The following is a 16,211-nucleotide window of genomic DNA, read 5'->3' as shown; positions in this document are numbered from 1 at the left end:
ATAAATTTTAGTCGACAAGGCTATGGAAACCATAATGTGACCTATCAGTCATTGGTTAATAAAGCAGTGTTTATACTGTGACATACAAATCATACTTTTAAGGACAAAAGTTTTAACTTGGCTGGTTTTAATTCGGCACTGGGTTTATCAAGATTTCGCAGGAATTTTAAGTCCAAGTAAAGCACTGTTCTTACGCAGTTATACTGATTAAAGTGCCCAGGCTGGGTTCTCTTGACACAGCACTCCTTGTGCTAGACACAGATACCCACAACCTCAGAGAGACAGAGTGAACTTTATGTACAAATATCAAAAGCTACGTAACAATTCCTTAGTGGTTCCAGCTTGTGTTGGTCCCTCAAACAGACCTCAGGAACTGCTGCTCAGAAATTGCAGAAAGACAGCCTGCTTTCTGCTGCAAGCACTGGCAACGCTTGGTTACAGTCTTATTTCACTACGAAAAGTGTGACATCCTTTAATTATTCTGTTATAAACCATATTCCAGAGTGGATTAAGGATCACAATTTCATATAAATGCCTACTTGCCAGATAATATTAAACCCAGGAATTTACATACAGCCATATGCCTCTACCACAGACTCAATCAGATCACAGAACTGCGAGACTTTCAGATTCATATATTATGATGCAAATGAGTTTTGTAAATTGTGACCTAGTTCCCATGTTAGGAACAGTTGGGACCAACAGCAGGAACTATGCAGTGAATGCGAGCAGCAGGGGCAAGCAAGGAAATTAACATTTGTTCTTAATTTGAAATGGATTTTTAATCACTTTCAGGTGCCTCAAAGGAAGTGCACACACTTGTTTACTGTAATCATTCTGACAGAAGAATGCATATAGGAGGTAACAGGTTTTTGTTTTACTAATTGAAATGTTGGTGGCATTGGTGTCAAATGAAGTGCCAGAATACAGTTCTTTCTGGAGTACACAAAGAAGGACTGTGAAATGAAGCTTCCCAATTGATCCGTTCCTCAGAACTTGTTTTGTAAAGCAAGAAGTTGCACGTATCCTCTAGAAGTGACTGGATATTAGATGACCTTCATCTTTCCAAATCCAGTTGCTATTTTTTCAGCTAGAGGCCTGATATACTAGCTCTCCAAAGAGCCTGCTCAGGGATTTAGCCGTGTGGATATCGGCCACACACTCAAACACAATTCAGCAGAGTTAGTGGAAAATACTGAACTCATGAAATTCTGCTTGTGCTGTAACAGCAAGCCTTCAACAACACACAGTGCTGAGCTTCAGCCTGAGGCAGCTCTTGGATAAACTGCTGTTTTAAATGAGTTTTAGACTACTGTTTTATCTTTTCATATGATATTTCAATGTACATTAAATGTTTGAAAAACAGTAAGGGTATGACTTGTTGAAAACCAGACATTTTTTCATCTTAAGGATATCTAGAGGTGGTATCATCGTTGGAAACTATTAGCTGTAAAAGAGCCAGGAGGACCTCAATGCTCCTGAAAAATAGAGTCTCAGCTCCCTCTGGTGGAAAAAGTAATTTTCTGCAAAATAGTTTACGTGAGAAAGTTTTGTTTCTGCTACAGGCCTCAAGGCCACGATAATGAGAAAGCAAACAAATCCCAAATCCTCTGTTCACTTTGGAGGACTGGAATTTCTTAAAAGCAGATGTGAAATATCCTGACTGACTGACTGTTGCAGAGCGTCTGAACAATATACAACACAATCATCACGTTCCATCTTCCCCAGGGTGGAGTTCTCCCGACATAAATTATGATACATGACTACTGAAGCAATTGGGAGCCCCAAGGAAAATAAAACACACACACACATACACAAAGTTCTAACATTTTCTCCACAATAACCATCATAAGCCACACAAGCAGCCCTGTCACGAAGGGGAGTTGGGCACTTCCAGAGCACGTGGAGTGTCAAAGGGTAAAGTCATCCCACCCAATATAAAGTCATCCCACCCAATACACACAGGCAGCACGAAATCGTTCAGCTGTGTGTTTCTAATCTGACTGCCAACAGGGAACAGTGTCACTAATACAAGAGGCATAAGGCAAAGCCCTCAGATCCAAGCTGGTCTCCCCCAGTCTTAGACACTGTATAGATTAATCCAATCAAAAAAACCCCTCCACTCTCCTATTTTGAAAGACTTGGTGAAAAGTTCAGCAGTAATGCCAAAAACTCTCTTCTCACTACAGCTGATCCTAGTCTACAGATAAGTGTATTAACAAAAGAACTCAGCTTTCTCTGTGTGCTTTGGAACAGCAACAGTCTAGAACTGCATCACCATTTGTCTTGGACTTCTTGAGAGGGATGAAAATTCTATCAATCTGCACCACGTACATGCTAGATATACATAAGGTTATTTCATACTTTCTAATCAAAACCAATTGTACAAGATATTTCTGTTTCTCCTTATTCACCGCAAAGAGTGGAAAGTAAATCCTGGAAGTATTCCACCTATTGTCACAAAAAGTCAACAAAGTACATTTTTGTTTCTCATCAGAGGAATCAACAGCTCCACTGTAATTAGGCACACAACAACTAATTGCTCTGATAAATTCTTTGCAGCTCCCGTAAACAGAATCATGAGTAATTCCTGCAGTCACAAACATACCAGATTGACTTTTTATGATACTCACGTTCTGAAAACAGTACTTCACATTGCCACAGAAGGAAGAGCACAGAGCCAGTGATAGGAAAACAGTAGCAAAAAAGGTATTTATTAAACAACACATAATTCAATTTCATAGCATGGCATTAAAACCTATACTTGTTCCTTGGAAACAGTAGAGCTGAATAAACCTGTGAAAATGAGGCAGCAGGTCAGGTGTGAAGGTGAAGTTTATGAAGAACAGCAAAATACCGTTTCCACAGCCAGAAGGAATTTGAGGGTGGAGAAAAGAAACAAAGGCAACAACAGCCAACCAAATACCCTTGGAGTGCTCTGTGCAACATTTTTCAAACAAGAAAGCCTATAAAGGTTAAAAACTGGTCATGAAGTTTTGGGTTCTGACACTCAAATATTAAAAAACAACCATGGCAAGTACAACTTGATCTGTGTGTGCACAATTAAAACAACTTAGTAACAGATTTTTCTCCAAAAGGGCAGTTTTTTACAGGCTGAAGTGTCGATGTTTTAGCTGGAACTCTCATGGTGGCTGCAGCTCCATCAGCTTTGCTTGTGGACTAGGACAGTGTCCAGCTTTCAGTCTTCTGCACAAACACCAAGCCTGCTTAAGTAGCTCTCCCAAGCTGCCATCCTGTACTTCTCTGCTTCCTGAAGACGGTCTGGAACTGACAAGATGCCACGTCCCACAATAATGATATCTGAACCTTTTTCACTAATAACTTCCTTGGGGCTCAGGTACTTCTGTCCAAGGTTATCACCTGAAACAGAGACACCATTTTTTTTTAGTTTGTACAAAACCATATCTACTACAAATCTTCAGAGACGTGCTGGAACAGAGAACAGGTATGCTGTTCCAACTCTAATCCTAACAATCCACAAACATAACTAGAAACTCTGTCACCACCCAACAAATACTATTACACAGATCAAATTTGACAGCCAGCACCCTCCTTTTTCATAATTTACCAATCAGAATAGATGGAGCAGTTACACAAAGAAGCACAGATCAGGATTACTGAAATAAGCCTCAGCCTTCTTAAAACAGGCAAACTCCCCAAACATTAATGTAAAAGGTTGTGACTTCACTTTAGGTTTCACAAGAATTAAGTACTGCAGAGAAATATATCTCCTCTATCTGCTTCAGTGATAACCTGTTTAGTGATAACCTGTTCAATTCATTGATACTGCGCATCTGTGCCAGTTACAAGTCTTACAGCTGAACTTCTGTATTTGTTGTATTTTTTTTTCTACTACTCAGTAGTTTAACGTCTAATTTAACACCTATCTGAAGACATTTCACGTGTTTTCAGGACTGTGCTTTATGGTATGCACGGACCTCAAAACAAGGCTGTGTAGCCTGCTGGTTGCCTTTCAGAGCTCCCAGGAAAGGGATCAGCATACCCAGAAATATGGAAGACAGCCCTTAGTAGCAAACAGACTCCTCCCACCAGAGAATCAGCAACTAAATTCTCTTCAGAAGTCACTTTTTCACTGAAGGCCAGATCACTCCTGTACTTACAAAGAGACTATAAATATTCCAGAAAAAGTTACCTCCAGTTTGCAGCTGCACCCCTGGGGTTAAGTGAAGAAATTCTGGTTTATTACTAACTCTAGATCCAGATATGAATCCAAAAACGAAATCTGAGTTGTCTTCAGCCATCTGTACCTGAAGAAGATCAGTGAAGAGTTACAAGTGATATACCTAAAATTCAGTTGGACTAGCAATCTGTTTCTCATCCACCCTTTGACACACTAAGCTGTGCAAGGCAGGGGTTTGAAACACCTTTTCTTGCATTACCAGTGTAAAGTCACCCAGATCTGACTCACCTGTGGGAACAAGCTGAGTCACTCTGCACCTGCATTTAGTTAATCAGAATCAAATGGGAGGATCGACCTTGGCTAAGTGCTTTGAGAGACAGAATGTTATGTCTCAAAGTGGAAAACCACTGTAACCAGCCTGCCTGATAAGCGTGTGTTTTTCTCCCATGGCTGAACACAGTCACCACATGATGCGAGTGTGAATGTGTGGGATCACAGCACTGGTTTGGGACGATCCTGGGAATTCCGGTTAACTAAAACACCAAATGCTGTTTATGAGAGAATATGAATAAAAGGGGAACACCAAAAAGGGTTGGTGGACAAGTCCCAAAATCGAACTCTGTGTGTGCAGCCTCATTTTCTCCTTCAGTGCCCATACTCACCCCTCTGTCAGGAAAGGGAATGTTATGTTTCTTTCTATATTATAAATACTACAGTGAATGAATTTAAACTAATTAGAAATTATGCTTAATTAGAACATTGCTTAAAGAACAACAAAAAATGAAAAACAAAAAAGAGAGGGGCTGCTAATAGCAAACTTGGCATGTTTACTACAATTCCAAGTGTGAACTCTGACCACCTCACATCACTAGCTTACAACTGCAACCTTTAACCACCACACTGTCAGATTCCTGAATTTCCAAGGAAAAAACACCTGTAATAGTTAGAGCTGGAGGGACTTTTGGAAGTGCAAATATTAGAAGCACATAAAACCTCCGTATCACACTTTACAAGCTTTTAACCTGAAGCAAGTCTGCCTACTTACTGCAGCTTTTGTGTATTCACCCGTTGCAAGTGAGCCTTGGGAACTCATCTCAGCAATCAGGAGACAGCCACGCTGGAGAGGAAGACCTACTTCCTTCAGACCCTTCACAACTCCAGAGCCTGGAACCACATGGGCATTAATGATGTCTGCCCAGGATGCGATTCTGAACACACCACCTGAGAACAGGGAGAGGAAGACATGGACAAAGAGTCACCAGAAATCTGTTAAACAGGAAACACAAGTTAAACAAAATCAGCTGCACCCTAAATCACTCACATTTTAAAAGACAGTTTTACTACTGAAGCTTGACAGTTGCAAGTTCAGTCTCATCAGACAGTTCTGATAGCTGATAACCACAAAGTGTAACCTTGTCACAAAAACTTGCTAATATCTCACCTTTAGTATTCACTGAGACATTTATGGTAGCCTAGAAATCCACTGTCACAGGTGCTATCTTCCCAGACAGTATGCAGACCATATGGGACATAAGGATCAGCAAAAGAGAAAAGCAGTTCTACAGTTGCAGATCCAATGTCAAATGAAAGCTGTAACAAGCACACAATAATAGCAGGCTGCCTTGTTTCTCACAGGAGACAACTGCTCAGGAGTACTTACTGAGCACAACTACAGCTTCATATAAAGGTTTAGGTTGGAAGGGACCTCAGGAAGTCACACCCTCTCAGCAGGGTTAACTTCAAAGCTAGATCAGGTTGCTCAGGCCCTTGACGCCTTGAGTCTTTTCCAAAGCTGGAGATTCCATGCTCTCTCCTGGCAACCTGTGCCAGCACTGCAGTTACACACACCAGCAGCAAAGTAACAGTAAATCAAGGTTGATATTAATCACCTTCATATTGATGTTTCACTGTGTTTCCAATGTCTGCAAATTTCCTGTCTTCAAAAATCAAAAATTCGTGTTGGTCTGCGAGGGTTCTCAACTCCTTTACTACGTCTGGGGTGAAATCATTCAAGATGTCTATGTGAGTCTTGAGGATACAAATGCTGGGGCCCAGGATGGCAGCTAACTGCAGCAGCTCTTTGGAGCTAGTGACATCAGCAGAAAGGCACAGGTTTGTTTGCTTCTTTTCCATGAGCATGAGAAGCCTGGCTGCAGTAGGATGCACCCCTGGCAGCTGGGCACGAGCGCTGAAGCTCAGCTCCTTACAGAGTCTCTTCACAGGAGCAGGACCACTCTGAGCCACTGACTCAAACACATTTCCCTGAATGAACTCCTTCACCTTTTCAACCGTCTCAGCAGCCACTTCTCCCTGCTGCTGGAGAATCTCCAACACCCCAGACAAGGTACACACAGAGTGCAGGCGAATTCCATGTTCCTCTAACCTGGCCTTCCCACCCTGCTCCCTGTCCAACAGCACTATGGCATCTGTGACTCTTAATCCTTCTTTCCTAAGAACTTCCGCAGTTTCCAGTACACTGGATCCACTTGTTACCACATCTTCAATGATCAGGCATGTCTCTCCCGGATTAATGGTGCCTTCTACCATCCTCTTAGTACCTTAAAAATAAAAAGCAAACATTCCATCAAATTCAGAAAGTTTAGAAGACCCAAAAAAACTTAAAAGTATCAAAACTTTAACTTGCTCTGCTAAAATAAAGATCATATTTGTTCCACATACAAGCATATGCTACGGCATATCCTGAATTCCAGTGGAACTGGACTTCAGGAGATTAGGAATTTCACGTTCACTGTCAGTATGGAGAGGCAATTTGTTTATTATAATGTGATACCAGTTATCACAATTCTTACCACAGCTCAGTTGCTTATCTGTAATTTAATTAATAAGGATTGTTACTTTTCCAAGCTCATAAAATACTACTTTATGTTTCCAGAAGTTACGTTCCATTAACAAAACTGACACACTGTTAACAGCACAGATTTAAATGTCTGAATGACTTCTGAAGTTTATTATTGTCATGAATCGAAAACTCAGAATTACAGAACTATTTTCTCGTTATTTAAAACATGTTTAAAGCAGCCAAGTTATTGGCACTCCTTAGCATGTTTCCTATTTTCCACAGACAGCATTCTGCGCTCAATATGCCTGTTTAAACAATGAGAAGAAGTAAAGCCCCAAATGCCTTTGTCTTAACTAACAACAGGCACACATCCATGAAAGGCCTCCTGGAGGGAAACAACAAAGGATGCCTGGCTTTCCCAGGAAGCACAGAGCAGCAGGAGAACATTATGCAGTGCATTGCTTAGACCATGGCAGCCTAGAGAACAAGCACATGTACAGCTTTGCAATCTGTATGACACCAGAAACTTTGTGTCAGGCAGTTAACTGCTGTCACAACTGGCTTGTGCTTCACAAGAAGGAAAAGCAAATGTTTCCATGCCTGGCCCACTGCCTGACACAGGAGTAGCATTTAGTCTTGACAAGCGTACTGTCTAATTACACGCTGTTGGAACAGGACAGCTCTTATCACGCGTAGAAATCCAGTTATATGGCAGGTTAATGCTTCAGTCTTCTCTCCCTCTTCCTTTATCAAAATCAGATAAATGGTTCATTGGGTAGAGAAGGGGCTGCTGCTCACCCGGCCTACTGATTACAGGACCACAGGAAAATCAAAGAAAAAGGGGTTTGAGAAATAAATGAAGAAGGTTCTTCTTGGAGTCAATATGCAAAAAGTTCTGCTCAGCATGTTAGAGAATGTGAGTTATAAATCCTTGTTTCTGGAAGAGGCCACTAACCCAGAACCACAGTTAGACACTGCTAAAGAATAAAAACAAACAAACAAAAAAACCCCCTTACAAACAAACCCAAAGAAACAGAAAACACCCTTCAAGACTCTCCAAACCTATTACAGCAGGATTCAAGCTGCAGCCAATTGGCAACCAGCTGGGAGAGCCTGATCAGGTTGGGATCCTGCGGGAAGTATGCTATAGGGTGAAAAGGAGCTGCTTTTTAAATAACCTTAAACTGAAATGCTGCACATTACAAAAGAATCACCAATATATAAGGTAATTTCCCAAACAAGAAAGCAAGTTGACACAAAGTCTTGATTTGATGGTTTTACCGTAGTCTTTTGCTTCCTTCCTCCGTATGAGCATCGGGACCTGATTTTCTGAGCAGATAATTGTGGCCAGCGGCAGCGCCGTGTATGGAACACCACACACACAATCATACTCCAGACCCGCATCTTTGGCTGCTTGGAAGAGGAGATCCGCAACCTGAAGAAGGAAAACCAAACGCTTTTTAAAATCGGACGGGCGCGAACGTGACTAAACCAATGCATTACCGCGGGAAGCAACGAAAACCTCGCTCCTTTACGAGTTGAGAACCGCTGTTCCCACCGCGATCCGACAGCCCGGCCCCGGGAGGGGCTCCCCGGAGAGCAGCGCTCCCGGGTCCCCTCTGCCCCCTGAGCTGTAGGAGACCCGTCACCCCGCACGGGACAGACACCCCCGGCCCCTCGGGGACAGACACCCGGCCCCGCACCTGCCGGAGGAGGCGCGGGTGGGACACGAGGCCGCGCAGGTCGATGTACACGGGGGATGCGCGGCCGCTCTTGAGCACGAAGTGCCCGAAGCGCAGCGCGCCCGCCCCGCTCAGCGAGGCCGCTACGATCCCCGCGGCCGCCATCGCCCGGCCCGGCGCAGGGAAGTGATGTAGCAATGGGAGGAGCGCGGGGCGGGCACATCCCCGACCTCGGCGGGCCCGGGCATCCCCGCATGTGTCCGCACCGTGGGGACCAGCCCCGCACAGAGCCTGGGTTCCCCCCGCCCACTTCCCCACGCCCACGCCATCCCGGCCCGGCCCCCCATCCCACGCCGCGCAGCGATTCCAGGTTCTCCCGTCACCCCATTCCCCAGGGAAGCAGAAACCGCCGCTGCGGAGAGGGTTGGATGTGACCCGAGAGTTTCTCGCCGCGTTTCTCTCGGGGTGACTCCCAAAAGGCCGCTGGGTGGATGCAGCCACGCTGAGGACTGGCTGCAGTGACGGTCCCCGGCGCTGGTTTCCTATGAGATCCCTCCGAAAAAGATGAGCTGAATAAAGGCATCAGCCAGCCCTGAGCCTTCAAGGCCTCAGAAAGATGCCATACAAGTGAAATAAGACTGACCCGGTCTTCTCCGAATAATTTTATTTAATCAAAAAAGCCCAGAAACGGAGTCGTTAGTATACTCTATTTATAGGACAGGAGATGTACAGGTCGAAGCTACATCCGTTGATGATCATATATACTGCAGTATAGTAACAACAACATGGGACAGCAAGTAGTCACCTCACAACAGTACACATGAATGAATAGACTTACAAAGGAAATATTTACAAACCTGCCTTTACAAACCAACATTGTGTGCATACAAAATGAAATCCGCAATAAAACTGAAGGTACATTTAAGGCAGACCAGCAATACACTGAAATAATTAAGGCTGTGGAATTACTTTGCACCTTAAAAATGCTGAGCTGTTAGCAATACTGTTTCTTTTTTTCCTCCTTCGGTGAATTGTTGCAAAGATTGAAAAGCATCAATACATTCCAACTGTTTGCTCTGATCTCGGTGAATAAGTCCGAGATAGATTTATTTTTTTAATTGTTTGGTTTTTTTGCACTTGCTATTGCATTTGCCTTCCAAAAGTTATCAGCAAATTGACCTCAGTGGCAGAGCAGTGCTGAACAGCTTGGTAGAAAGAGAAGTAAAAGCACCAGCATCAGAAGTTGGACATGAAGGTGAAATATGGCTTGAGTAGAAAAGATGTTGGTTTTTCACTAGCTCCATAATAAAGACTACAGTTACAGCAAACATTCAGCATCCTGACGCTATGGAAACACTCAGCACTATACAGATCCCAGAACAAGAGTTCATCACTTGATGGCAGTGTGCAGTCAGCCTAGTAAAATGGGATTTTATTTTGTTTCCTTGGGAAAGCACCATTTTCTGATGGGACATGAACAAATGAGCTGGAAAATTAATCCAAGCCCTGTGTTAGTGGAGAATCCACCTCTGCAGTGAAAGGAACTGAAACAAAACCAGGTGGTTAGCACTTGTACATGTTAATTATCTGTTAGACCTTTATATACAGAGTAGCCTTTACATCTGTCTCTGAAGTTTATATTATCCCAGGTTACTGGATGCAGTCCCCTCATTGCAAGGGTATTAAAATAGGGTTATACATAGTCAGATGTGTGGCTCTGCATTCAGCCTTTATGCACAGTCTTTGTAACAAAGGCCTAATAGCATCATCAGAAATGCTAATAAAACCCACTGAAGCCATAGCACTTGTATGGGTCAGTTGAGGGCACAGACTTTGTCTCAGCATTATCTCAGTTTACCAGTAAAATGCTTTTAAAGATGATTGTTACCAAAAAAAATAGAGTCTTTTAAAATAAAGAGGCAGTAAGAATAAACAAAATTTGTTGGTGTAAGTGGGAAGAATTTTTTGAATTTGGAAGTCTATATTGCTTTAAAATAAAGTGTAGAACCCTGGACTGGCTGTGTTTCATCCCTGTAGTAACACGTGTAGGGGGCCTGGCAGCGTGGTGGGGAGGGGGGGTCTCCCACAGGACAGCAAGGTCTTCAGACACTGGATGGAAGCTGACAGTGTTACATGGGCCATCAGAATTCCTGTTCGATGGCTAAGAGTCAAATGGCCTGACCAGGCTGCTCCAAGTGAAGTGGAGAGAGGCCAGTTAGTTTAAATCTCATTGCCAGACACATTCATTAAATGCAGCTGTCTTAAATAAAGAGCACCCCATGTCATCATGTCCTCTGGGCTCTGTCTACTGGCACCTGCTGCCTTCCTGTCACCCAGCCCAGCGCCAGGGAACACTGTGAGCAACGCTTTGGTGTCAGAGCAGGGTAGGAGCACTGTGGAGATGTCTGAAGGTGGTGGCTGTGTGGGTAAGTGCCACTCCGCATGGAGCTCGTGGTGTGCCATGGCCAGTATTCCTGTTGGTCATCCTGGCTGGTCTGGAGCTGCTGCAGAAGCTGAAGAGTGCAGCTCCCACCACACCTTCACTCGGCTGTCTTGGCCACACCCGGAGTGGTACAGCTGCAGGCAGAAATCTTCCCCTCAGAGTCAGCTCAGTCTGGGGAGCTTTGTAAAGGCCTGATGGAGTTTTATTGAGAAACTGTGTTTTCCTGTGTTTGCTACAGGCAATATTTCACGCACCAAAAATCCTCTAGTCGGAGAATGCTGCACAGGGAGTCGGCTGTGGTGCTTCTCACCCAGAGGGTGCACTCCAGGCCTACTTACTGAGCTTTGTAATCTCTTTACAACAAAGTTACAGTTTACAACAGAGTTACAGCACCTGTAGGATCTGTAGAGAGGCCACAGATTGGCTGAGAAAGACCTCAAAAGGGCAAGCTCAGAATACTTCCTCTGTATCTATCATATGGCAGCATTGCATGTCAACTTGACATTATACAGGCAAAAGAAATCTTTGAGACAAAATACAAAAATGGTTGATAATCACAAACGTTATCTAGAAGTTCTAACAGGTTCAAATACTCCTGAATGTGCTGTATGAAGAGTGGTGCCCAAGAAGAGGAGTTCTCTAATGTGTATATGGAAAAAGCAAAACCACAAAGGAAAGCAACCCCACAACATTCAAAATCTTCAGCGTTTAGCATTTCCAGCTCTCAACAAGGAATCATTTTTGAATTTGAGAACCTAATCATGTATCCTCTTTCAGCCTTTTGAGTGTTCTTTTCTATTATTTGATAGCAATGAGAGGCCTAAATATTCCCTTAAGCAATCCAGCTTTTTCCCACTGTGCATCCAAAGTGTCTCCTATTGCAGTTTGACATGTGAATGCAGGAGGAAGGAAAATAAAATGCTAAATAACTCCAAGTTTCATGTGATACATGAGAATTTGTTCGTATTAATGCCAAGCAGAAAGCCTGTGGCTTAAACTGTACCCACGGGCCTAATAAAAGCTGTGGGTTTTATACACCACACTTCCATAAACATTTTTTTAAGGGCAGTGCAATCACAGTACAAAGAGCCAGTTTTGACAGATAGGAAGAAGTACAGACAATCCTGTAGGAGAAGGTACCTGAGGCAGGTGCTAATTAAAGACACCCCTTGACTGCTGTCTGTATTCGGTTGCTAAGAAATTGCATACTTTGCACTGTTGCTCAGGACAAGACTCTGGTCTTTTTTAAGAAGTGCTGCTGAGTTGCTTAGAAAATCAGCTGCTGCACTACAGAGGGGAACTGAGATAGGTTCTATATGACCCAAGAAGTTTAACCTTCTGTGAACACTGTCTCTTTCAAGCCTTTCCACAACTCCTCCCTGTATTAGATTTCTCTCCATTGGCCACAAAGCCTCGTACACCCCTTCTGAATGTGCTCACCCTTCTTACTGTGACTCCCCCATCTCAAGGTTTGTTCTTGTATTGCATGAACACTGTTTTTTTTTGCTGTGCCTCCTTTCTTCTCCACTAGCAAAATAGTGACCACCCCCATGCACTGATAGAGCAAGCACAAAGATAAGGGCCAGGTCTCCTACCTGCCATAAAACTGAGCTGGGAGGTGGATCAGAAAAAGGGCTATCAGAGCCCTCAGAATTTAACAGGACTCACAAGGTATCTCCACCACCTGCTGGCAGAGATAGCTTTTGCTCGTGCAGGCTCACAGTACAGTTACTTGGATACTAAATCAAATTTGACTCTTGCACTAACAAGAGAGTCTATACTGAGCACACATGGTCAGATCAAGCCCTTTTCCTTAGGAAAACCTTTGGTAACATCCCACTACAGGCACAGCAACTGCACTCAGCACCGAGACAAAGTCCTCACATGCCAGAGGAAAAAAAATAAATCTCTTTGATGGTCAGCCTAAGAGGCTGTAGATCTCTATGGTGGTATGGCAGTAGGATGGGGAAGCCCCAGCCGGGGAGTTGTTTCCCCTCCCAGTCCCAACTGCTGGAGAGGAGGATTTGGCCAGCCTACAAACTGCTGATTTGTCACTGCAGACTCCCTGTGTTGGTTATACTTAAGGCTGGCTCTGTCACTGTAACATCAATATGATGATGTTGCAACTTGGCTTGCAAGAGAGAAATGTTTTAATTGTGAATATTTTTTTTTTTATTATTACAAAGTAGGCTTTGGACATAAAAATATCCTCACAAATGCTTTGGTGATGAGGTGCTAATGGTGGCTGAGAGATATTTACAAGTTTGGAAATGAAACAAATGACATACTTTAAAACATTGAAAACGATTTTCAAGCTGTAAGCACAAGAATGAACTCACCACTCCTACTGCACTCTGAAAGGCTCAGATGGGCTTTGGGACGAGCAATTCTGAAACTAGAAATGGAACAGTAACCTTTATATTTATATATATTTATATATATGATACAATATATGTATACTGAAAACCTGTGATAGAAAAAAATTGTCTTCATCATCATCATCTAGTTTACAGATACTGCAAAAATTGGACTCAGCCTTTTCTCAATGCACAGGTTTTGCAAAAGATTTCTGTACAATGTGTATAAAATGCTTTTAAAAAAACCCATCATAGTCCCATTGTGCTTAGTCAGAACCAGCTATATGCTCCAGTGATTCATTGCCTTAATCATAGCTGCAAAAGGTGCTGCACGTTGACTTGACACAGCAGAAAGCCCAAGGATTAACGGAGGATTTTGGTCTGAGCATTACCATGCCACAGGAGTGTACCTAAGCCACGCCACCATGGGAGCTGATCCAGCAGTGACTAGAGCCTGATCTTGCATGTCCCACGCAGGCAAAGTCCCCACTGAAATCATGGCAGACCTGGGCATATGGGGCATGAAAAGTCTGTCTGTTAACCTGGAGCAGGCTTGCAATGATTTCAGCAAAAACTGACCGGTCTGGTTCTGCAGTACGTGCTAAGGTCAGCCTGGTGTCACTCCCCTCTACTACCCTACTCCTAATCTCTTGTACATTTTGAATTCAGTTCAGCAAGATCAAGAGGATTTCTTATAAGGCTGCCTCACAAAGATTAAGGCAACTGCAATTTTGGCTCTCGTTTCCAGTTGGTGTTTGCTTCCCGCAGTCCTTTTCCGGCAGTGGATGTGACAATACCATGTGCCCCAAGTGAGGGATGGGTATCTGCTGCTGTTACTCCCTTTTCCTTGGTCCCAGGTACTGCCACTCCCGCAGTGATCTGTACCCTGCAGCTGGGGAAGCCAGGTTAAATGCAAACACCAAATACGGGGCTATGTACAGACAGATCTGCTTGGTGCCTGCTTGCTCCTGGCGCTCCTGCCTCAGGACCAGCAGCTTAGGACCCCGGGATAGAGGAATTACGTGCCTGGGTTCAACCTGCTCAACAGGAAACTCTTGACGCTGGGGACCGGGTGCACGTCGTACTGGTGCCTGCGGCGCTCGATGAAGGAGGCCAAGCGGGAGGTATCCAGTGGCATCTTGGAATAGCTGCCATTGTGTGGCTGCAGCCATGGATGCTGTAAACAAGTGGCTGCCGTCGGCCTTCTCCTAAAGTCTTCCTGGAGGATGACATTGATGAAATCCCTGGCAGCATGGCTCACATCGGAGAAGTACTCGTGTGGGAAGCTGAAATCTACTCTGCACACATTGATACAAGTCTCCTCCCTGCTTTCATCCAGGAATGGAGAGACACCACTCAACATGACATAGGTGAGGACACCAATGCTCCAGATATCCGTGCTAAGGGAGACAGGAAGGCCTTGGATAACTTCAGGAGCTGCAAACTCTGGGTTTCCGAGGAGGTGGTGGACATGGTAGTGACCTGTGATCTGAACTGCGTCTTCCAAATCAATGATCTTGACACGAGGTACCGGGATTCTTAAATCAATGAGCAGATTTTCTGGCTGTTGAAAATACAATAATACAAACTTAATTATACTATATTTTGGCAAATAAAATGTGTAGGTTTCGTGTAGGTTTAATAGCCAATCAAAACTCGCATTTAATCAGACATGCAAGGTAGAGATCAGGAGAGTGAATGATAAAGAACCAGCTCAGCTGCTGTTTGCTCTAAATTCAGATCAGCACTGAAGTTGTGATGACAACATCCTCTTTTGCACTAGGGCAACACGCTGGGATTTTGCACTTTGTCCCAAATACTTACAGTTTATTTTCCCAAACTAATCTCTACAGATTAAGAGCACTGACAGATTTTTAAATTTTGATAAGATTTGTACTACTCTGAATAGTTTAAATTCCATTTGTTCACATGACAACTGGCTAAGTAAATGTGTGTAACTTGTAGCAGAAATGTTCTTCATGGAGTAAATGTTCAACTTTTCTCCCTCTACCACATATCCTGGGAAGGACTCTCATGTGTGCCATTACTGTTGCTGTCCGTTGACATGAATGGAGCTGCCTGTGTTCACTTTTACACACCAGGACACAATCATGCTTTCCAGGCCAGGGTGCAATTACATTTCATACCAGTTGGTTTTCTCTCTGTTTTAGTATTTTAGGTCTCTCTCTCAGTGAGAGGTGCTGAGCACTGCCTACACACTCTGCTCTGGGTACTTAACATGAATTTTCCTTCCTTTGTTGTCTCTGAGACGATTTCTGAATTTACTTCTTCCACACTCTCTAGATCCCTTTTTCTCTCCCTCATCCTCATTCATATTTTACTGCTGCCTCATGGCTATACATATATATATGTAAAGCAAAGTTCACTACACTGCTGTTCCAGTCTCTGCTTGCTCTTCTCTTGTGCAGTCTGCATCAACAAAATCAACACGTCCTTGAGCTGGATCCTGGGACAACACAGTCCATGGCTATGTCTGCTGTCACTGCTAGTGCATGTCCTGCTTCCCACTTAGCAACAGAAGGTGTTTTATTTAGCATCCCTCATTCAGAAGAACTGTAAATAGGTCACAGAAAATTAGCTTCCCACCTTGTTTCTGGTAAGTATCTTATGATCAAACAGAGTATTCAGTGCAGTTTCTTACCTCCAAGTGATACCTACTTTTTGACAGGTCCTATAAATACAAACAATCTTATAGAAAGAAACCAGGATGATTTAGCCTTTTGTGTCTAATTCTCACATAAGGTAC

The 16,211-nt window shown here is 43.6% G+C and overlaps 2 protein-coding genes across 2 annotated transcripts in view; both read right to left on the bottom strand.

Moving 5' to 3' along the window:
* Positions 1-2,690: 2,690 nt before the first annotated feature.
* On the bottom strand, positions 2,691-8,816 carry UMPS (uridine monophosphate synthetase). Its single transcript, XM_027679022.1, has 6 exons — positions 8,666-8,816; positions 8,244-8,397; positions 6,052-6,720; positions 5,208-5,383; positions 4,175-4,289; positions 2,691-3,381 (listed from the first exon to the last, which is right to left on the bottom strand). The coding sequence occupies exons 1-6, from the start codon at positions 8,807-8,809 to the stop codon at positions 3,200-3,202; spliced, it is 1,440 nt and encodes a 479-aa protein (XP_027534823.1). The 5' UTR covers positions 8,810-8,816; the 3' UTR covers positions 2,691-3,199.
* Positions 8,817-9,234: 418 nt separating this feature from the next.
* KALRN (kalirin RhoGEF kinase) overlaps positions 9,235-16,211 on the bottom strand; it is a 512,316-nt gene continuing 505,339 nt past the window's right edge. Inside the window, exons 62-64 of the mRNA XM_027679018.1 lie at positions 14,471-15,008; positions 13,427-13,482; positions 9,235-9,251 (exon numbers count right to left, since the gene is read on the bottom strand). Coding sequence (XP_027534819.1) covers positions 13,451-13,482; positions 14,471-15,008 — 570 coding nt within the window. The 3' untranslated portion in view covers positions 9,235-9,251; positions 13,427-13,450. The remainder of the gene's footprint in view (positions 9,252-13,426; positions 13,483-14,470; positions 15,009-16,211) is intronic.

This window comes from Neopelma chrysocephalum, unplaced genomic scaffold (genome assembly GCF_003984885.1).
Source record: "Neopelma chrysocephalum unplaced genomic scaffold, ASM398488v2 Primary Assembly neopelma1_44, whole genome shotgun sequence".
Taxonomy (NCBI): domain Eukaryota; kingdom Metazoa; phylum Chordata; class Aves; order Passeriformes; family Pipridae; genus Neopelma; species Neopelma chrysocephalum.
The sequence above is the reverse complement of the archived record's forward strand: the minus strand, read 5'-3'. Positions and strand labels throughout refer to the sequence as shown.